Source organism: Nyctibius grandis, chromosome Z (genome assembly GCF_013368605.1).
Source record: "Nyctibius grandis isolate bNycGra1 chromosome Z, bNycGra1.pri, whole genome shotgun sequence".
In the NCBI taxonomy this organism is placed as follows: Eukaryota; Metazoa; Chordata; class Aves; order Nyctibiiformes; family Nyctibiidae; genus Nyctibius; species Nyctibius grandis.
In genome coordinates, this window is record NC_090695.1 from 20,336,087 (window position 1) to 20,359,807 (window position 23,721).

General features: G+C 41.7%; 2 protein-coding genes across 5 annotated transcripts in view; one reads left to right on the forward strand and one right to left on the reverse strand.

The window, feature by feature from the left end:
- Positions 1-5,030, reverse strand: part of ERCC8 (ERCC excision repair 8, CSA ubiquitin ligase complex subunit) — a 31,215-nt gene extending 26,185 nt beyond the window's left edge. For 2 of the 4 annotated variants that reach the window (XM_068422909.1, XM_068422906.1), the window contains exons 1-3: positions 4,925-5,030; positions 2,690-2,785; positions 2,441-2,542 (exon numbers count right to left, since the gene is read on the reverse strand). In XM_068422909.1, the coding sequence (XP_068279010.1) occupies positions 2,441-2,542; positions 2,690-2,785; positions 4,925-5,001 (275 nt within the window). In that variant the 5' untranslated portion in view covers positions 5,002-5,030. The remainder of the gene's footprint in view (positions 1-2,440; positions 2,543-2,689; positions 2,786-4,924) is intronic. The other 2 variants (XM_068422908.1, XM_068422910.1) reach the window with 2 other exon arrangements.
- A 194-nt stretch (positions 5,031-5,224) lies between these two features.
- Positions 5,225-23,721, forward strand: part of NDUFAF2 (NADH:ubiquinone oxidoreductase complex assembly factor 2) — a 72,754-nt gene continuing 54,257 nt past the window's right edge. The window contains exon 1 of the mRNA XM_068423668.1: positions 5,225-5,426. Coding sequence (XP_068279769.1) covers positions 5,300-5,426 — 127 coding nt within the window. The 5' untranslated portion in view covers positions 5,225-5,299. The remainder of the gene's footprint in view (positions 5,427-23,721) is intronic.

The window sequence follows — 23,721 nt, forward strand, 5'->3', positions numbered from 1 at the left end:
TAGTAGTGACTACATGCCATTCAGCCTGGCTTCATGCCTCAGGGCTGTATGTTATTCCCAGTTCATTCTATATGCAGTATTTTGCCCCCATTACTCAGAATATCCCAACCTTTTCTACCAAAGAAAAATACAGAATTAATTCTCTGGATAGTAAGGTCATTGCCATTCATTCTTCCTAAACAGGTTTGGAGTAGAGGAGACTACCTTACACACAAGCATCAGCTAAGTATTATCTAGAAGCTGGTACTCTTCGGTTACTCTCAAATGCCAGTTTTTGCCACAGGACAGCATGGATCACATGAAACCACGTAAAGCTCTGTGTGCTGTCTCTCAGTGGAACAAGGGAAGTTCTACATTCTAGATGGGAAACACTGGGTACATCACAGCTTACCATCAGGAATTACCTCCTCTTATGTTTTAAACTACTGGACCCTCAGCAGGCCCAGTTCAGAGTCTGTCCAGAAATAGCTTCAAAGGGTCTCTACCAAGAGCCTATTCTTTCAACAACTTTGAGACCAGAGTTGTGTTGTGCTCTGCAAACTTGGAACATGGGTAAAATTTTGCAACACATCATTATCATATACTTCAAATATAGGAGCCAGATAGTCAGATGGGAAGCGTTTCTTACTGGTAATTATAAATTCATTTATGATGTCAGGAACTTTGCATTAACAATATTCCAATATCTGAAGCTGTATCTGTAGCTAATTAGCTACAATAAGTATTTAAAACACACTAGGAAACCACATGAATACTGGGAATAAATAACAGAGGCAAAATACCTGCTATGGTTACTTTAAGCAATAATAATAACAACAAGCCTATCATTTAGAACACTGTCTCACAAAATCAGATTCTATCGTACAATTTATGCCTCTACTCAACTGATTAGAAACAAAATATGCAGGTACACAAATTAACACCTACTGAAGAAACACCTACCTACTAACTATGCTCACGAACAGAATTCTCAAGCACGAAGTATTTCTACTGACCTAACTGAAGTTAACGATGGCATGATTTTAGCACAATTTGCCAGTTTTTACGTTGTGTCTTCTCACCATGTATTTCTTCAGTTTGCTGTATCTGTTTTAGAATTCATTTAGGTTTTGAGATCTGGGGATGTATAGTGATTATTTGTTCTTAATTACAATTTTAATTAATTTTGTTCAGGAAGTCCCAGTCATCAACACTTACCAAATGCAGCTTTACAGTAGATTCTATTCCTACCCTTTTGTTTTGATGCATTACCCTTTTTCTTTCTTATGGTCCAAGATACTATTTAGGCCTTTTATTATTACAAATCTGTTCTGTTCTTGTGAGTCTTACTCATGAACCTCTTTCAAATAATCTGAACACTGTGAAAAAATAAGGGGAAAATGTAGATCCTAATCTTTTATTATGAGCCTCAGATAAAGTCTTAACCTACTAGATAACCTTACTATGTAAACACAAGGAAAAAACAGCTTTTGCTAGACAACTTAATGCCCATAATGGACAAATTTATAATGCCTTCAAGGAAAGCCTGAGCCTGAGAAATCAATAAAGGTTTTAAGTCTTTATATAGATTACACACAGTATGGTAGTACCCTGTTCTACAGAAAAATATGTCCTATTTTTGTCTGTAACACATCTGTCTTCATTCAAACACGTTCTTCAGAAGTTCTGTATTAATTACTTCTGTACCTGGTGAACAGTTGGTGAACTTAAAATAGCTATTAGTAAAACTGGGAGCAGAGAAATAAAACCAACTGCAAATCTTTATTAGATTTTTTTCCAATCAGATGAACAGCATTATGCAAATATTATTTTCCTTTTGCTTAAACACATAATTATTCAAAGATACACATATTATATGTATTTGGGGGATATAAGGAGTATTTCTAAAACAGTCCCAAAATGACTTTCTCACAGTTACTGGCATAGAGTCAGCAAATTTCAACATGAAACAATAAGAAAACTCACAGGTGAGGAACTGTGACCTGGAAGAGGGGGTGTTTTATTGTCTTTTTTTTTCTAGTGTTAAAACATGAGATTGGAGTACTAACTCTGACTTTTTTGTGGGGTCTATAGCAACACAAGCCTCTCTACTTTAGTTCCATATGAGTACAACTGACACCCTCCATTTTAACTTTTGAGCTGCCAGAGCTACACAAAACATCAGAGAGTCATTGTACATATATTGTAACCGTTAGATTAGACAAATCAAGAAAAAACAATTAGCTCCTGCTACTTAGTAAATTACCTAAATCCTCACAAAGTTTCTTGCTTTTTTTTTGCATGCTAAAAAACATAATGCATCATGCTAGCCTTCAAAGAGTTCTGGTACTATTTTCTACAGTCTTTTTATCCTAGAAAGAACACACATTATTTGTGAGTTTAATGCTAGTCACAAAAGAGATATCAATATGAACTTTTAATAGAATTTTTGAGTACCTACCTTCCCACAGAACAAAGTGCTTTACATGTGTAACTTGGTTTTCTGCTCAAGTTTTCAAGGTCATAAAGTACAATAACACCATCTGACCCACCGGATAACATGCTGAAAGTGTTAACAAAGCACATGTTACAACACTCATGATCTCAATATGCTCAGTGTAATTGAGTGTTCAGCAAGAAAATAAATCCATAGTACCAAACTACAGTGAAGTTCTCATATACATTTTTATCAACTAAAGCATACACTTACTATCTTCCTTCAACAGGCTCAATATCAAGGGTGTTGATACCACTCCCATGTATTCTTTCCACATCTCTATCTTTATTTAATTCCAAACTTAGAACCCTTAAAATAACAATAAAGAAAAACAGAGATATGAACAACAAGAACAACAGAATTGTAGAATGTTACTACGTAGCTTTGAACAGCTCAAACTGTACTTTCACACTTCCTCAATGCATTTAACCCATCCCTGTTATTTTTTGCAAAACTAGACTTGCAGACATGATGCAGTGCTGGAAATAGGTCCTGTGAAGCTGGCAGAAAAAATATCTTATTCTTGTTCTTTGGAAGGTAAGAGAGAAATAAATATGTAAAATAGGCTCAAAGAAATAGCAAAACTGCATTTAGGGTCAACATATGAAACAAAAAATGGAACGTAATTTGAAAACACTGAACAAAAGAAACATTAAAAAGCAGTTGTTGTAATCACCAGAAATATTAGTTACTTTGAAGCTTCATCATGTACCATCCTTCCAAGCTTCATCCCACTTGGAACTACCGACACCTAGTGGACAGATTAATTTAGTTTAACAAATTCCAGTATTTCCTTTAAGGAAACAATGTTTGTGTGTTACGTTTTCTATAACATTAAATAAAAACTATGCTATCCACATGAAGCTTCCAAGACAAACTTTTCTGAGCTGCAATTAGTATCTTGTACTACTTAGTGGTAGCCCGTATCTTTAATATGCTAATATCACATAGCCAAAAAAAGAAACAGATTCTACTTCCTCAAACCATACTACCTGTTATAAAACTAGCCTTACAAGATGACCATGCTTCCTACAGCATTATTTTGTAAAAACCATTATCAACAAAAATATAACTAAGTAGATAACTGAAAAGCTGTAAGGCAGAGTGCTCCTCCTCAGCTTCAGTGGCAAAAATCTGTTACAGGCAGACCCCCAACAGCACGTCTGCTGCTTCAAAAGCAGCAAGTTATTTAAGGTCTTTTAAAAGGTGTGAAATATAATTATGCAAGTATTTACCTAGAATTAAGAATTTTGACAAATACAAGATACCTAGTTTAAAACTTCTGTGCTCAAGATGGAATTTTGGTGAAGCATTAAAACCCCTAAGGAAATGTCTTAAAACATAATACTTTAAAATGTATGTATAAATACAATCTATGGAAGACTAGGTTCTTTCTTTTTAAAGTCAAAATTAAAATGTTTAGGAAGGGAAATGTTAGGTAGACACTTGTCCAAGTAATGTAAATTCTGCCCACCGTGCTTCCATTCTTAACACTGAACATTACACGAGTAGTGTTTCTGAGGGCACAGAAAGGACGTAATCGTGTTGTCAAAATACACACAGAAAGAAGCTTCCTGAATCACCAGAATTTATTTTAATTTTAAACAGATTCTTTCTACAATGACACAGCCACAAAAGCTGCATCATTGTATGGATAAATCACCAACACAAATGCTTCCTGCTCATGGGAGTTGTGTGAGCCACGGAACTGAGGTTGGCTTTATTGGATTTATCTTGAAATACAGCTCCAAAACTGATTCTCTGATAACGAACAAATATTAGCAGGAATATTAGTAAGCCTCTCTATGCGGTCACCACTTTCCACAAAAACTGCTGGGAATCTAATAAAACCCCTGCATCTGATTCTTCTGCAACCTGCTGACAGGTCAAGTTTTGGAAAGAGGGAGGACGAACTGGTGCGGGCGCACAAGCGTCACATAAATCTTGTTTCTTCACAAAGCAGCGCACAGCCGCGTGCAAACCGAAACGTCTGGAGAAACCGTGAAGACTGCAAGCGCAGCAATAGTGGGGTACAGCTTACTGCCCTGTACCGAAACACCATCACTCAGCCCGCCCCAGGGCTGCTACTCCACACATGTAAACAAAAAAAAACCCGTGAAACTCCGAGACGAGGCACGGCAGACACGCGGGAGCCTTCGCCGGCGCGCCCAGGCTGGCCCCGGGGGCTCCCGGCTGCTCCACTCCGGCTCCCCGCGCCCGGTGCACACAGCGAGGCGGCGGCACGACAGCGCGCGGCTCCCTCGGCCGGAGCGGCAGCGAAGGCGGCACCGGGCCCCACCTCAGACTGGCCCAGCCTAGGCCGGGCAAGGGCTCGCCGGCAGGGCGGAGCCAGGGGCTGCGCTACCGCGGCGCCGGCCTGAGGCCTCCGCTCCGGGGCCTCCCCGCTCCACCCCGCCCCGGTGCTGGCTCCCCACCGGTCCCCGCTACCTCCGGGTGGACTCAGCGCGGCGCAGCCGCACCGGATCGTCGAGCCCGGCCCGGCGAGCCAAAAGGAACCCCAACATGGCGCGACCCCGAAGCTATCCGACACCGCTCCGCCATCTTGGGACAGGGGTGCCCGGGATTGGCTGGGGGCAGGCCGGTCTCCACCAACAGCGAGCGGCGTTGCTGGCATGCCCGCCACCGGTGGGCGGAGCCGGGCACGCACTGGGGCGCCGGGGAGCGCGGTCATCGCGGCGCGTGTGACGCAGCCCGGCGGGGGCGGGGGCGGGGGCGGGGGCGGGGCCGGGGCCGGGGCCGGGGCCGGGGCCGGGGCCGGGGTCGGCGACCTTGGTGTGGCGGGGCGCGCGGCCGCGGGGCGGGATGAACCGACCCTGGCAGGTGCTGCGGGCCTTGCGCCTGCGGCTCTTCGGGCCCGACAAGGAGCTGGTGGGCACCGACCAGTTCGGCAACAAGTACTACCTGGTGCCGAAGCACGAGAGCCGCGCAGGTAGGCGCGGGGGCCGCCCCGCTGGGACCCGGGACTGCTTGCCGGCAGGGGCTGTGTACCGGCGGGGGCTGCGGCCGGCTGCTTGGCGGGACGGTGGCGGCGGCTCCTGGTGGTGGCTGAAGTGTGAGGTGCGTAGGGAGCAGTGCGCGGACGAGCGCCCGGGCGTGCTGCGGAGACCCCCTGAGCCGCCGGCGCAGAGCCCCGAGCCCCAATGGAGCGCGGTCTTGCGTGGGCCGTGACCGTGCTGCCGATGCCTGTAGTGAGCGGGGCGGTTTGGCCGCTGCCGCTGCTGCCCGGTGACCAAGAAGACCGACTTCTAAGTGAAGGAGAGTGAAGGGACAGGTGTCAAGAGGATGGGGCCAGACTCTTCCCAGTGGTGCCCAGCGACAGGACAAGGGGCACCGGGCACAAACTGAAACATGGGAAGTTCCATCTGAATATGAGGAAAAACTCCACTGTGTTGAGGGTGACAGAACACTGGAACAGGCTGCCCAGGGAGGCTGTGGAGTCTCCTTCTCTGGAGATATTCAAAACCTGCCTGGATGCGACCCTGTGCAATGTGCTCTAGGGGAACCTGCTTTGGTAGGGGGTTGGACTAGATGATCTCCAGAGGTCCCTTCCAACCCCACCTGTTCTGTGATTCTGTGAAAGGGTGCAGCTGCTGAGGGGACTGGGGGTGGGCCTGTTCTGTGTGGCTAACTTCAAAAAGCACGTTCAGTTTCTCATTAGGTTGATGCTCTAGTGCAAGAAAAAAACTAAAGCCAGCCAAAAGATTGTAGAGTGCAGACATCACCCTGTAGTAGGTAGGTAAGCAGCAATAAACAAATTGACTCTTCTTGATAATTCAGAGCACTTCTGCATGTGTTTTGAAATGAATTCCTGTATGTATGCTTGCTGTATTCCTGAGGAAAAAATAGTTTTCTAGGTTTCTGCTTGTGTTCCAGGAGCCTGGGTGCTCTTATAGCATGTCCTCACATCGTTCTCTACAGATGCTATGCTTATACAACTATATATAATTTAGTGAAGGCATCTTCCCTGAAGGTGTCTGATTGCACATGCTATAATGTTTTACAGTCCTCTTTCTTCTCCCTGCACAGGTTTGTTTATCTGCTTGCAGTACTCCATATGTTTTGTATGACCGCATCAATTAGAGCACCCCTAGGCTGTGGAGGCTTTCTACTTGATACTCTTCATAGTACACAGAGAGCAGAAAGAAGTCTGAGGCTGTGCAGTCACTTAAGTCAATACCCTTCCTAAAAGGAAGGGAGGGAAGGGGCACAAACCTTCCCTTCAGGAACATGTAATGTCTTCTGGAGTTATTTTGCCTTCAGAGTAGTTCCCTTGATCTGTTTTGCTGTGCAGCTTCATGAACAACTAGCAGTGACTTAAAGGAGGTCTGCTCAAACAAGTGTTTGGGAAGGTGATGTACACACCCTTTCGTCAGCAGTGTGTTTTTCCTCTGGGTTAATGTTAATATGACAGTGTAACACTTCCAGGCTTTCTGCATCTTCCTTTCAGCTTTTGGTCTTCTCACTGTTGGGGTCTGTGGTGACTTTGAGGGGTATACAAATGACTGTGTCTTCTAGCATACTTTTGTATTATCTTGTGGCCAGGACTTGGGGGCTTTTAAAACTTCTAAAGAAGTTCAAAGATATGGGGTGGGGAAGGAAGATTATTTTAGTGTGTAGAAAATAAAATATGCACATGCAGAAGATTTCTGAAGCTCAGTTTTTAAAGAAGTTAGGAATTTAAAAGTGTGGAGAATAACCATATTGAAGCAATGCTCTTTTTAAGTATTGAAGAGCATTGTTTGTTGTACATTAGGAAAATCTACAGCATATATAGTTCATATCTTACCCTGTGTCCTAGCTATATAGAGATTAGTGAAGGATGGAAACAGCACTGGGAAGAAAATGAATTGTGGAGGAAACATTGTAGAGACAGTTGTTGTGTACAGGTTCTGCTGCAAGGTCACGGCAGTGTGGCTGCGCCACGCTGTGCTGTCCTCCGGCTTTGGGGAGAACTGATGAGCTCTAGCACAGTGCCAGCCTCATGTGCTTTGTCACTTTGTACTGTGCTTGAGCAAATAAGCTCTTGTAGAAAGAGAGTGCAGAATAGACAGGTACTGCTTTCTCTTTCATGACCTAGATGTGATAGGTCTATCAGGACCCAGACCTGGGTCTGGGCTTTGTTTCAGAGCAGCAGGGAGATCCTACTTTCAGCTAGAGGTGAGAATGGATGGCGTAGGTAGTACCTACACCTTCTTGTGCTTCAAGCAGAAGCTGGCTGACAGCTTTCTTTTGGCCTGCCCGGCTTGGTCCTTGACAAGGATTTAGAATAAAAATACATGGAGCTTGTGGTGCAAAGAATTCGTGTTTAGTTTCTTTCAGTTGTGAATCGCTGTCTCCTACACTCAGCCCAGAGTCCAGGATGCTCTTGGACCCTGGAGCCTTGTCTGCATTACTAAGGAGTGGTAGGAGCAGATCAGTGGATCGGAGTAGTTGATTTTGAGTTTCCTCGCACCTCTACCACATGTGATTCAGAGAGTTTACTTCAGATTAAATTTAGTCTGTTTCCCAGTACTGGATGTCTACAATACATGTAGTTTGAAGTTCTCGAAGAGGTAAAAAAAGTGTTAGGTAAATGCTGCAGATGTGGCCTTCACTTTGCCTTGGCACCTAATATCTTGTTAATTTTTGAAATGTTTTCTAAGTGAGGATTTCTTCTTAAAAAAAGCAAGTTGTGCACACAGAAACCACTTTGAGATTCAGATCAGCATGTGGTAAATAGAGGCAGCGCAGGATTCTCTACAAAACCGCATTTGCTTTGAATCACATCACTACTGTGGACATAGTCTCACAAATATCCTAAAATCTGGGATGTCCAGGTCAAACTCAAGATGTAACGACCGTATCCTGAGACCATCATTATCTGTTTGTAGTCACAGGAAAGTTGTCTTGCATTCCTGATTTTGACTGTCTCTGAATAATTAGGTTATTAGAAGAAGAGCTAGCAACTTGAATATGTTTCATGGTGGTATAGGGAATCATTGCGGAGATTTAAACAGCGGTATCAGCTGTCAGTGACATGCAAAGGTGCTGATTTTAACAGGTGTTTTGCCTTATTTTAAGAAGGTCTAATGAGTAATAGCAAAAGGATATGAGCTTGCAAGGGTATTATAGTTCTTCTGAGTTAATATAGAAAGGATTGGTAGTTTGAAGAGGAAGGGAAGGAAAATGTAAAACTGAACGGTTTGAGTCTGGGTGCATTAATTCTCTTGAAAGAAAGTGAACATTGAAAGTCCCTAGACTGTAAGAATAAGAAGTTAGTAGATTCAGTAGAGAAAGTAATTGCTAGAAGTAGAAAAGGAGTTGAGAATTTAAGTGTGAAGACAGAGGGGAAAGACCCTGAAAAAGGGACCGTTCTGCTCACAGGAATACAAAAGAATCCAGAATTAGAGTAGTTACTTTTCTGAAAACATGGACCTTCAGACACGGTGGGACTGAATGTACATTGTGTTTGTCAGGGACTTCTATTTTCAAGTGGGAAGAAACTATCATCTCCAAAGCCAAGTCAAACCTTCAACACTATGGTGAGGTGTTGAAGTCCTCTTCATTTGGAAGAAAAGATGACTGTATTTAATGACATTCTGCAAGTGGTATTTTTTTACAAGATTACCTTAAAGTGATGACAGTGATTAAATAGTACAACTGCACCATGCTTGTCATGAGAGGTGCAGCATAACTCATTAACTCTGAGATGACTCTTCAGTTGCCAGTACTGAAACTGAATGTGATAGAAGATGGGAATAGACAGTTGGGTGGTGGTGATTGATGACTCATTTCAGTATCTCAGACAAGTATCTCACTAAACAAACTAGATTTATCAATGTAATCCATTTATTTTTCTTATTGTATAACATGCTGTCAGGGCATTGACATAGCTTTGCTACATGATGAATTGTTCTTGCTGTAGAACATGGAGTGATACTTGAAATGTTCATATTTTTTTAATTACAAAACAAATTCCTCGTACAGTTTATGCATTTGCTACAACAAAATATATCCTACAGGAAATAACTGATTCCATTTTCCATTGCAAATAATTTATAAAGACCCTCAGTAACCAATTTATTTAAAAAATGCAGGAAGATAAGGGGCACTAAATATTTAAGATCTGGTATATATTTTTCATCTTTTCTAAGGGCTGATTGATGGGCAGCTTAAATTTAAACTTTTTCAGTACCTTCATTTGTACTGTCATCTATTGTAATGATTAAGAGTTAAAATGAGTGCTCTGTGAAATACCAGCATATGCAAGCTTTTTTTAAGAACAGTAGATCAACAACAAGAGGATAATTTCTTTGAAAGATTATGTATCAGTGCTAAAAGCATGGCTCAAGTTTTAAGGTTCCCTTTGGGGAAACAGCAGGCTCAGGTTTGACTTGGTTTGGAGCTGCAGCCTGCCAGGAGCAGCTGGAAAAAGCCTGAAGCATTCTGTATCCATAGGTCGTTATATGATGCATAAACTCTGTGTTAGGGGCATATGTGGCCTGAGCCTGTGATGATATGAGCTTTAAGAAAGAAACTGGCAAATTAAACATGTTTCTCAGTGCTCTTGTGAATAACATCTGAAACAAAAGTGGCATTACCAAGTTTCAGTTGTAAATTTTGTTGGTAATAATTGAGTGTAAGCACTGACTTCTGTGGGAAACCTTTTGTTCATATGAAATGCCCACTCAGGTTCACATAAAAGGCCTGTGTCTCGTCAACTCTTTTTCTCCACAAACCAGAAATGTGCACATAAGAAGGAATTTGTATAAGGAAAAGATACTAATTGCCCCATTGTGTGAAACATGTAGAATGTCCTAAATCTTACTGAATCTAGGCTTCAATAGAAATAGACACAATTTTAATGAAAGTTAGAAAAATTTACAGTTATGTTGAGATAAAGGAATGCTCTGTGATTGTTTTTGTTGCTTCTTGTTTTCTTTTTAGATAGTGGCATGTTGCCTTCCTGTGCATCAGAAGTGTGGAGTGCAATTTCTGGGTTTTTTTTTTCAAAATTTGCTATGAAGTAAAATTTTGTGTTGAAGACTAGACTGAAACATTCCTGTAATGCTTTATAGTGAATAGGATAGAGTGGAAGGAACATCTCTCCAAAGTGTATCTTCTGAGGTTAGAGCTATGGTTTTCTTTTGATTCTGAATGTTATCTTTCTCACTAACAGGAATGAAGTCTGAGTAAGAGGCAGAAACTGATTCTGATTGTATGAAGCATATCAAGTGTTGCATGTAATTCTACAGAATATTGGTGAACATAAACATTTTGCAAGCTGGTTTTTCAAGTGATGGTGGAAAGCGAATAAACTCATTTTAGTTTTACATGGCTGATTTTAAGACACTAAGGAAACACAAAATTTGAATTTTGATTGATGAATTTGAAACCAAATTTTAAAAGTCTTAGGTATTTTGGATATGGAAATAACTGTTTTGAGAAGTTGTTCTTTTCACATGGAGGGTTTTCATCCATCTACATACCCTCACATGCGGTAGTAGCTGGCAGTTGCAGGTTTGTCCAGGTGGTGGCAAGGTTGTACCAGAAGCCGGGCACACTGACTGCTCACCCAGTGTTCCTCTTGGGTGAGACTGCCTCGCAGAGAAACCTGGCTCTGAAATACTTGTGCGTGTGTGTGTGTTTGTACAGAAATAAAACTTGCATTGCAGGCTGCTAGCTTCTACGACAGTAATTCTGGAATGACAAAATAGCTTTTCAGGCTGGGTGATGCATTGTGCAGCAAAACAATTACACTGTGGAGAGCTCAGTGCAGATTATACAAGCGTTAATATTTGAAAAACAGCGTTTGAGTGCAGTGATGTTTTGCCTTCAGCTGCCAGAAGTGAATTGACGAAACGCATGGTATGTTGATCTTGGTGACTTGAAAACCAGGAATAGCAATAAGTATTCATATGGACAGGCAGTAACTTGTGTGTTGTCTGTTGCTATGGCCAGGTTTGGTCTTCAGTGTGTATATTGATATTAAACAGAGATGCTAATCTCTTTGCATTTTTCCTGCCAGTGTTAAGTTTTGTATGCTGTACATTTGTTACTTTTAATTATTGTCGTTTTGGTTTGAGAACCTGTTTTGATTCTTTCAGTAGAGGTGTGATGATTTTGGGGTTTTTTTGATGTCTGTTTGATGGCCAAAAATCATATAGTAAAAATATATATATTTTTATTTCCTTGTGTTAGTAGCTTTCTTTTTACTGTATATAGAGAAAGAAACAGTAAAATGCTGGACAGATAAATATTTTTAATAGCTGAAAAAAATCTTACTTCATTTTGTTAATCCTGCTGACTTAAAACAGCTGCCACCTGCAGGGTTCAGAATAGCAGCCCTTTTGGTGGTTGTTACAAACACATTTCATTAAGCATGTCTTTTCCAAGAGTTAATAACTACAGGGTACTTGTGCTGTCTTGATGAAGTTGCTTGTGCTTTGTTTTCCTACCTATATATTAGAAAGTGGTGTGACTGACCACTACATCGTTCTGTTGTGAGTTAGCACAGGTGAGCCTGTTTTGGCTTCACATTGGCAGGAGAGGGACAGGTGTCCCAGAAATAGAGCTTATGTCAGCAGTCTTGCCCATATTTCATCATTGGAACATGATCACTAGAGCTATGAGTGTTGCAAACATGATCGTTATATCAATCAAGATTATTGGCATATCAACATACCTGCTTTATGGCTAAATTCTATCGCTTTTAGTTTCATTATCCTGAAATACAAGGAGAATTCAACTTATTTTTCTGGTTCAAAAGGAGGGAAAAAAATCAGTCATTGATACATATATAAGAGCAAATCACCTACTCTGTATAAAGCTTTCGGGTTTAAAATTGTACTGGCAAACTAACAACAGATTTAATGTATAGAAGAGACTTGAAGTGTGTCTGTAGCTGGTACAGGAAACATTCTAGTATGTCTCTATGACAATTGGGATTGTCATATGAAAGTTTTCTGTGTCCACTTTTACTGGTACCTTATTTGGCATATCTTTTTAGAAATGGTTTATTACTGTAAACAAAGACTAGAGAGAAAATTAAAGCATTTAAAACTGGAGAGGCTACTTTATTATTTTAAAAAAGAAGGTAGAATAGAAGGGTGAAGAGCTGAACAAAAGAGTGCAGTTGAGAAGCCGTAGTGAAAGAGAGGTTAAATAAAAGGAGCTGAAGAAGGTTGGCATGCTACCCTGTGGGCCACTGTAACCTTTTCAGTTTCTCCCGAAGAACAGAGAAGGTGTTAAGGAATTAGGTTTGACTTCTGCTTTGTACGGTAGTTTTTTTGTGTTCTTTATAGATCTTTAAAATACCGAATAAAGTTTCTATCATAAGAGGCTTCATAGTTTTAAGGTCAGATTTACAGAGATAAGAACTGCTTTGCTTTGAGGAGAGGGAAGCATCATTTTCATGCTCTGCCTCTGGGTACAGGAGTTGCATGAAAAAGAGCAACACTTTAAAATGAGCATGACAGGTTGAGGAAATGGAAATGGTGAAACAGGGAGGTAAGATCTTAGTTTCTAAGTATCCATTATTTATGGCCATGTGCATATGAAACACAAGGTGTTATCATTTCACACTTCTTGAAGTGAAGGACTAATTTGACTAGCCGTCCTCTGTCTAGATGATCTGGAGGCACCATCAAGAGGAATTGCAGTTGGTATGAAATTTCCTCCTGATCAGGGGAGTCCAAAGAAAGGATGCATTATGGCAGACTTCTGCAGATGGTAGTCAGTGCTGTAGGAGTTGAAAATGTCACAAGCTTTGGAACTCATGAAGCACAGGGACTGATTGATGTTTTCTACCTGTAAGAGGGATATTGAACTCGGGGATGAGGAAAAGTTGGTCCACAACTAGAAAGGTAGAATGGAAAGGTACATAGCACTATGCAGCAGGATGACCACTGCAGTGCCTGAGGAGCACCCTGAAAATACCAGCTACAGCAAGGTTTGATCTGGCAGAACTAGTGTCCTTGAAAGGGGTCACATACAGTGATTGATACCCAGTGAGAAAGTGAAAATGAATGTCAGTGAGACTGGCATCACCTCAGCCAAAAATGTTATTGATTGTTATGGTTAATAGAGAGAATGTGGGAGCACAGTTATATAAGGGTCCATTGCTTGCATGTCATCAGTGTTTGTACAGGAGTGTTGTTTGGAAGCAGATTGGAAGGAAATCCTTGTTTGGCAAACAGGGGCTTCTACATCTAGTAGCCTGTCTACATTGGCTTGAATTTTATTTTGTTCTTCCAGCAGAACTTCCTGTAATGCAGAATTTCCAAACACCATCGTTTTCTAAGCCATTTAGACTTCCCTCACCCTCAATAGTAGGTATATATTCCTGTCAGTCATTTATTTGCTTCTCTGTAAGAAGGTGGCAAAAAGGTCCAGGACATAAATTGAGGCTTTTCTTCCAGTGCTATGGAGTAATTGTTTTCTACTGAGGAATCTTAAATTAAGACTATCTAATGAGGCAGCTTAGAATAGCAGAACACTACCAGTATTTCCCAGCCTCACAGTCCTGCCCACTACTTTTTCAGCCTTATCCATAAACAGTATTTATATTTTTTTCTCCTTTCTGTTTAGTGTGTAGCAGTGACTCATTAGTATGGTCAAGAATGCTCAAATGTAACAGTTGTAACAGTTAGATACTATGTAGAGAAGAAATTAAGATAAATTAATTGAGCTTAGTTGCTCCTTCATATTTTATTGTGTAGAAAATTAAATGTATCTCCCACCCCCATTTGATCAGAGATATTATTTATCACATTGTGCTCTCTGGATCGGGATGCAGCACCCCAAAGGCTGATAGCAGCCAAGGTGAGGTTCCACCTGAAGCAGGGGAGGAGGTCGTTCAGGAGCATAGTTCATATTTGATTAGATAAAGGTTAATCACAGGTTGATAATGAAATCTACTACTGCACTGTTAAACTTAAGTGAGCTGAATTGTTAGTATTGTTTCTCTTAATGTATGGAGCATAAGAGAGGAACTGAACATCTTCTTAATTCAGCATCATCAGTACAATAAATTGGTGTTCAGAGAAGGCTTCCTTTTGTAGCCTGCCAGCTGCTTTTGCAGACTGGGTGATTAGGAATTGAGCAGGGGGGAAATAAACTTCCCAGTCATGTAGAGTGGCAAAATCTGTGGCTTCCAGTAGGATTGCAGGCAGTTGCCTCAAGCAGATGCATCCAGCAACAGAGTACGGAAGGTTGAACACTTGTTTTGCTCCTGTGACCAAACTGATCACAAAATATTGTTTTTTTAAACAAACAGCAAGAAATTTGGAAGGCACAGCTTACAGTAGCAGTGTGTGTGGAAAAAACAAGGGCAATTTAAAAAGACCTTGCAATTTAAAAGAACTTCAGGGATAGTTGTTTAAGATAAGCAACATTTTTGGTAGTTCTTGTGAGGATGTCATGCCATGGTTCTGTTTGCTTGATCCCTAGATCACTACTTCACGTTAGATCGTGTTGCATCAGGTATTGTCTTGTTGGTGGTCCTTGCTACTACTTTTTTCAGATCAACATGGGGCCAGGGCACAGTGAGTTCAATGTTAGCTTAATTTGTATCTAGCAGCTTTTCTTATTTCCCTATCAGGAAGCACTCATTCTCTGTTGAAAGACATGAAAAAAAAAGATAAGTTTAGTGATGAAGAGTTTCATGCTATACAAGAGCTGTAAAAGGTTCGGGTTGAGCAAGAGAGAAGCCTCAGAGCTGTTTATTACCAGGACTCTCTACAAAGACTGTTTCAAAATTGTGGCTGAAAGAAGTGTTACAGGTGTCTGTTTAGCCATGAGATCTTGCATATGTGTACTGGAGAAGTGGTGACTTTTTCTAATATACTAGCTAGAAATTGAAATACTGAATGCTCATTGATATAGTCATCACAATATTGAAACAGCTAGGTATCATTTTAAACTTCAGATGAACCGATCTTCTAGAAGGTCTTCAGGAGGGCTGGAGCACCTCTCCTATGAAGACAGGCTGAAAGAGTTGAGGCTCTTCAGCCTGGAGAAGGGCAGGCTCTGGGGAGGCCTCATAGCAGCCTTCCAGTACCTGAAGGGGGCCTAGAAGAAAGTGGGAGAGTGGCTTTTTACAAGGGCAAGTAGTGATAGGATAAGGGGAACGGTTTTAAACTCGAAGAGGGTAAATTTAGATTAGATACTAGGAAGAAATTCTTTCCTGTGAGGGTGGTGAGACACTGTAACAGGTTGCCCAGAGAAGTTGTGTCTGCCCCCTTCCTGGAAGTGTTCAAGGCCAGGCTGGATGAGGCTTTGAGCAACCTGGTCTAGAGGAAAGGTGTCCTTGCCTGTGGCAGGGGGGTTGGAAGTAGATGATCTTTAAGGTCCCTTCCAACCCAAACCATTCTATGAATCTAAGCTTTAAAAAACTTTGTCCTGATGTAAACAACCTCCAACTGTGGGACTATGAATGTTTCAGTTAATGATAAGACTTTCATAAGCAGATGTAATAATCTTTTCTATCTTCAGTCAAGAAATGTTAGTTAATAAAATGATGACTCGATTATGGCCAAACCCATCTATTATGCTTTCTCTTTTACTACATCAGATTTTTTTAAAAACTTTGAGAGTTTTTCCTTAAGAAATGAGAAGGAACTAGTTCTGTTGAAGTCAATGACAGAATGTCTGTTGTCTTCCAGAATTTCATCTTTTTGCCATTCTTGCAAAATACCTACTGAGGGAGTTCTGTATGTAAATCTCTATTTAATTTCATGCATGTGGCATGTGTTGGTATTTAAACTGATTTAAAAACACAAACTGTAATATCTACTAATATTTGACTTGCCTTCAGCTGGAACAAAGGTCTGTATGGTCTGTGCAGATCCCATACAGTGATAACATAACGCTTCGGAGAAGCTCCTTCTCGGTGCCAGGCCAGGGATTTCCTCTGAGAGGAGGAAGGAGGTATGAAGGCCCAGTTTCTTTAGAGGTCATATTAATTTTTAGACTTTTGCAACAGCCACAGTATTCCCGAGTGTGATTAACTCTGTCACTCTGTCCTCTGAAACACGAATATAGGCAGACGCTCAAAGAGGAATAATTGTCTGACTGGTTTCTGCTGTTCCAGTGTGCAGCAAGGCAGTTCAGTACAGTCTGTAACTCTGACCTAGTCTCTTCCGTGTCCTTTGGCTGTTCACATCTTCGGCTCAGTAAAAGAAAGGTGGCTATTCCAAATCAGAGTTAGAGGCCTTGGATGCTTAACTGCAACAGTCTAGCAAAATAGCCTCAATGTACCAGAAAACCAGCAAGAAATGTGCTGGTTGCATAGGTCACATAGTTGCATGGGCAGTTGTTGTATATTTGGTATTTTGCTTTAATAACCTTGAGGCAGCTGGTGAGCAGACAGTTCAAATATGGAACAAACATGGATCACCCAGGCACCTTGGAGCCAGTTAGTCACAGCTGATGGAACCCCTCTCCTATGAAGAAAGGCTGAGAGAGTTGTGGTTATTCAGTCTGGAGAGGAGAAGGCTCCAGGCAGACCTTATTGCCCCAATATTTAAAGGGGGCTTATAAGAAAGACGGGGACATATTTTTTTAGTAGAGCCTGTAGCGATATGACATGGGGTAATGGTTTTAAACTAAAAGAGGGTAGATTGAGACTAGATACAAAGAAGAAATTCTTTACAGTGAGGGTGGTGAGACACTGGCACATGTTGCCCAGAGAGGTGGTAGATGCCCCATCCCTGGAAACATTTGAGGTCAGGTTGGACAGGGCTCTGAGCAACCTAATCTAGCTGAAGATGTCCCTGCTCATTGCAGGGGGATTGGACTGGATGACCTTTAAAGGTCCTGTCCAACCCAAACCATTCTGTGATTCTGTGAAAGAGAGCTTCAGCCAGTAACACATCCAGATGTCCCTCCTGAGTGACAGCTCTGCACTGTCTGGCTGTCTGGTTTTCACAAATTGTGACTCTGTATGTCTCTAAGCTTGTAGTAAGCTTATGTGTAGTAAACTTTTGTATGAAGAATGCATTTGTAAATTATTAAAGTACATAAGAAATCAGGACTTACAATACTTCTGGTATGAATTACTATCTCATGACCTAAAAAAAGGCTCTGCATTGAGTTTTATTGCATGGCTACATAGCTGTAAATATGGACAGTTTTCCAAGGGAGTCACCTTATCACAACCAGTGTAATTCTGCGGGAGGGATGGAGAAGGGGCAAACACCCATGTTGTACTACCCAAGGGAAGATGGAGATGTTGAAGATACTACTGTGTTGGATGTCCACATCTGAAGAATAAGTTTTCACCTTGGAGGTCTGCTGCTATGAAAATCTTGCTGCAATGGATTGTGGGCTTTACCATGAAGAACTGTAGGAAGACACAGCTGCACTTTTCTGAATTTCCTACCTTGCCACCCTCTTAGATAAGGAGAAGAATGAATCAGACAGTGGGTGAAGGTGGATCATCAAGGATTTGTGTTAGTTATTCCTCTCTAGAATTTATGAATCTGTTCTGATGGAAAAACTGTTATGTTGAATTATTTTTTTTTTTTGGCTCAAAACATTCTAAAAATCTTCTGCAGCTTGAAAAAGTTGATTTGAATTGTCTTTGCTTAAAAGTTTGGAATAGCAATAAGTTTATATATTAATTGATTGTTTTGAACTGCTTACCAACATCCATATACTTTTATTTACTATGCAAGTTGATTGCTACTCTTTAAAAGCAGATGTAATAGAAATGCTGGTACAATCAAGACGAGCTCCTTTGTCTTGATTACCAGAGGCAGTGGTTGAAATATATCAACTTTCAGACTCTGACCTCTTTTAAGTGGAAAGGGATTGTGTTCCCTTCCTCAAGTCTTCTCAGATCCGTGTAGATGTATCACCCTGGGTGCAGAGTTCATGGAGGAAATCTTTCTGTAGTAGGAAGGTATGGCATAACGTGAAGTAGGCGTACAGCTAACTAAATGTACATGGAGAATTAAGTGGAAAGAAATCGTGTGAGCTAGAAGAGAAGAAACTGATAATTTCTAGTAGTCGCACAGTGGAAGCCAAAGGCAAATTGATACAAAAATCGGAGATCTCCAAACCCCCTTGCTTTCTAACTTTCCTCACTGAAGTGGGAAGCTAGGTGCGGCTGAGTAAGGAGTCCGAAAGAAAACTCAATAACACCAGAGTGTGTTATTAAGCAGGCATTCTTTATTGCAGCGCTGGGCAGCACTGGGGATTATCCACCATGAGTGCTCCACCGGTTTGGCAAATTTTCAGCGAATATATACCATAACGTTATACATAGTCATAGGATTTCCGAGAAGTCATTTACATAGCCATGAGATATGCAAATGTCCGTTCGCATGCGCAGTTGTTTTCCCTGGTGGTCGTCGGGGGTCTTCAGATGAAGGCTTGTAGTCTTCCTCACTGTGTTCGCTGATTGACCCCTGCTTCTGCGCAAACTCCGTCTGAGGATCACGTAGGCCACGTCCTTCAAGGTAGCTGTTGAAATTCCCTTATCTCATGCATCACCCATCCTATGGCCCAGCCATCTGAAGTGAGACCATCCTGGAGCCTCCTTATCTTACAGTCATTACCACTTTTCAAATTGTAAAAACTTCCCTTTGTTTTGTATATCTATGTTAATCGAGTGTCTAAGGTATTTTCAACATCCCTTGCTCTTGGGGACCCCAACTGTTTCATTCCCCCCTTTACTTGTTACTTGTAAATTCTTTTACAAAGGTTCCAAGTTTTCATATTTCATTATCTTAGGTAGGGTCCAAATTTTCACAGCTAATTTCTTCAATTTATACCTTAAAAGGCAATTTAAAGCTGAACACTAACAATATCAGAGGTGGTGTCAAAAACAGAAACACGATATAATCATTAACAGTCTCGAGTTAACTTTACGGATGTGGGTTTTGTGAGCTGGGATTTCCACGGTCCTTCGGGTGCCTTCTTGATTCTCAAGTAGTGGATCCAGGCAATGTGCTTCTCAAGCTTGACTGCAAAACTTGAAAAGGACTGCTCCATTTCTCTTCGAGAGGGTTACCTGAAATATTTTTAACATAAACCCAATTCCCAGGTTTAAACAAATGCACTGGTGACCATAAACCATTCATAGGATTCCTTTAAACTGGTCAGCAAAGTATATGGGTTTTTCCACTACTGGATAGAAACCCTTAACTATCTAATTTATTGCTCGCAAATCCTGCACCCATCGATAAGTTTTGCCATCAGGTTTTTTAACAGGTAAAATAGGTGTGTTATGCTCTGAAGAGAGAAAGACATTAAGGCATAAACGAGATCAGATGCTGCCACTCAGACCGCTTTATTGAACGAGAGGGCAGAGAGAAAACAAAGCAATAGGAAAGGCAGGAAGTGAGAGGAGAAAACTAAGCAGGAGAGTGGAGAGAGCAGCAGGGTTAGTCACCACCACAGATCCAAGGGTGTGCTGTCGATCCTCTTTCCTTGGTGGTGGGGGGGTATACAGACGAAGAAGGAGAAGTAGGCACCGCCCGGAGGAGAAGACAGGCAGCGGCAGGGGGCAGCAGCAGCAGCAGCAGCAGCAGCAGCAGCAGGGGGGGAAGCAGGGAGGCTGTAAGGATCCTGCGGCTAGTCCATGGAGTCGTGTTGTCCAATGGGCATGTGTCTCCATGTAGGTCTCCTCCAATGGATGCGTGTCCACAGGCCTCGGTAACAGAGCTTGTCGCTGGCAGATAGAACATGCGCACTTATCCCAAAATAACTAAACGCACCTGCTGTCTGCCCCAAAGAGTCCATTTTATGGTCCTCCACACCACCCCGTGGCTCAAAGTTTGTTATGTTGTCCCAGATTGCTGTCTTCGGGATCCCGTGGTGGTGGGAGAAGAAAAGGATAGTAAAGTAGGAAAAGAGCATTTGAACTTTTTTACAATCAGTTGGCTATAATCCTAAAATGCAATCAATCAACAGATTCAAACAATTTGTACAACGGATGGCTTTGGTTGGTGTATTCAATGCCACCTGGTGATGAGGTAGGTACAAGTTGTACAGTATTAACGGTGACAATACACAATAAGGACAACAACATTACACAACCACATAACATGTTAAAACAGAATGTGCTTAATTCACTGGGCACTTGGAAGTCATGAAAAGAATACTACATGAAGGCAATGCCTCTTTGTTTCATCGTTTAACAACTTAAATATATCAATCGACAATTTGTCAGACAGAAATAAATTCAAACAAAATTAGTCTTCAGACCTTAGTTTAAAATACTGCTTATTGCTTTTTCAAACAGAAAGTTGTAGGCAAACATTATTTATCTCTCTCATGAAAGTTATATTGAAAAATGTGGCAGCCCTCATATGGAAATTTGTATTTTAACAATAAAGCAAACTTAAAATATTGTTCCACATAACAAATAAAACAGGACACACTTACATACCGGGTGGGCAGCTTCATCCACTGTCTTGATATGTACATAGTAATTATCTTAACAATATCTTAACAATCTTGGCAAATTTTTAACAATATCTTAACAATCTAAAGAGCAACAGTTTAAAGAGAACAGAAACTTAACAATATCTCAACAATTGAAAGAGAATAGAAAGTATCTCAGGCCATGTTGGAGGTTTATGGCTCTGGGGGATCAGAAGAAGGAGGTGATTGTCCACAATTGCAAACACAAGGCCAATGACAATTACAGGATAAATCATAACCATAAAAAGCCAGAAGATTAAGTATTCCATGAATGATTAAAATAAAAGTTGAACGGAAGAGTGCAACCAGAAGCGTAATTGCAGCTCCTGGTGACAGCCACATTCTGTCCTTTTTAATTCTTACAATTCGTTTGGCTATTCGCAGATGAGTTCGCTGCCTGCGTTGCGACCGAGAGACTGGTGGTCACGCTGCCCTGGTCTGCTGGAGTTGGGGTCTGCATACGCAGTAGGAAAATGGATTTCCACACCCCCAACCCAATAAGGAATGTTCCAGCACCTTCTCCCGGAAGGGCTGGAAGGCGCATGCGTGGTTTGGGGAAAAACGTGCGCAATGAGATCTAACAGATATGTTCTTTAGATATGTATTTTATGTCTAGCAATGTCATTTTGATCACCAAGGATACTTGCAAGTAAGTATAGGACCCTGACAATCAGGATGCACAAACAGGTTTCACACAAGATCCTAGTTACCAAGCAATTTTCCACACAGAATTCGGATGCACCAGTTACACAATCCAGGCACACAAGCCACAAAGTTCTGATGAAGTTCTGGTCTACAAACACAACAAGCCGGGGGTGGGGGGGGTAATCGTCTCAGGGAGGCGGCACGTAAATCTTCACAAGACTCTGGCTAAACAGGGATTTTCATCACACAACCCCCACCCCAATCGTCCCTGAGAGGCACACACAGAAAACCGGAACTCCACACACAAGGCCTCCCACCCCGTACATCCCTGAGAGGTGAACACATAATACAGACACGTGATACAGATCAGACCTATCCGGGGTACACAGGAGAAATGGGGCAAAGTTAAAGCAGACTAGAAGCGCAAGCCAAAGTTAAAGCAGGCGAAGGGCGCAAGCTGAAGTTTAAAGTGGGCTGGAGGGCGACACTGTCGCTTTAAGGGATCCTGACAGGTACGCAAGTCATCTATAATACTTTTCACTCCTCGCCTATCTTCCAGTTTCAGGGGATATTGTTTTATCCTAACAGGCCGTGTTCTCTCTAAGTTTAACAACAAACCATTCTGCATTTTTAGCTTTTCCAGGCATTCCTGAGGCCCACACTCCTGGATATACTTGGTTCTTTATTTAGTGTATAATTTCTTCCTTAATTTGGGGTTCAGTGAGAGCCAAACAAAATTTCAATGTGATTCTTTTCTGGTACTTTAAACTCAATTTCTCCATTTTTAAATTTTTATTTCAGCATTCAATTTTTCTAACAAGTCTCTTCCCAAAAGTGGTCTAGGAGCATCAGGCAGGTAGAGAAATTTATGAATTCCTACACTTTTTCCAATTTTGAATTCTAATGGTTTCAAAAAGAAAGCTTTCTCAACCTGCCCAGTTGCTCCCACAATGTTAACATTTTGTTTACTTATTGACAATAAGGTCTGATTCAATACTGAAAAAGGTGGCACCTGTATCTACTAGAAATTCTACAGTTTTCTCTCCTTTCCCTAGCTGCATTTTTACCCAGGGTTCTGCTAGGGAAGATTCCCCTGGTTCCAGTCAGTCAGCTCCTATACCAGAAACCATTATCGATTTCAGTTTCGGACAATCCGTTTTCCAATGCCCTATCTGCTTACAATACACACACATTGATCTTTCAGAAGGGGTTGATTTCCCCTCGGTGGGGCATTTGCACTTCGTCTCACAGCGTTAGTGTTATTTCCCGGTGAGTTCCGAGAGGGTCTCTGGCCCCCTGCGGTGCGCAGAGCAGCCGCTGCAGCACCGGCAGCCGCTTCGCCCTCACTCTCCCCCTCCGAGTCTCCCTATTCCGATACGCCTGTCATGCAGTCTCCAGCAACCTCTCTAAATCTCTCACATCCATTCCTTGCACTTTCTGTAGCTTTCTCCTAATATCATCTGCCGATTGTCCCAAAAACAGAGATCCACTGTTCCTGGCAGAATTCCAGCCAGAATCAGAGCCTGCACCTGGGCTCTGGCCACTTTCACAAACACCGCATTCCCCGCAGTATCCAACATTGCATCCACATCCTCCCAGTCAGGCTCCTGGGTTTTCACAATTAGTTCAGATCCTTTCGCAACCTTTTCAGGATCATCCTGATAATTCCCAGCAGCATCTCCTTCTCTATCTAATCTTTCCTTCTGTGCACCAACCCTTAAACACTTTTGTACAATACTACAAGCCAAGCAACATCCTTTTAACCTCCCATTTTGCTTTTTTTTTTTTTTTTTTTTTCTTTTTTTTCCCTATCACCAGGACCATAGGGTCCTGGGGTGCTAGATTAATTCCACATTCCTTTTGCCACTCTGGGTGATTCCACAGAGTAAAGAACATATCTGCATAACCCACTTCATCCCATTTTCTTTGCCTTCTTAAAAATAACATAAGTTGTAACAAAGTATTGTAATCTAAAGTTCCGTTAACACGCCATTTTTCTCCGTCATATAACTTGTATAAAGGCCACCACTGATTACAATATTTTATCAGAGTCTTACGACTCGCACTTCCTCCAGGTGGTCCCCCAATATCTTTCCAGTGAGTCAGAATGCAGCCCGAAGGGCTCTTTTTCAAACCTCCACCCTGTTGGTTTCCCATTCAAAAATTTA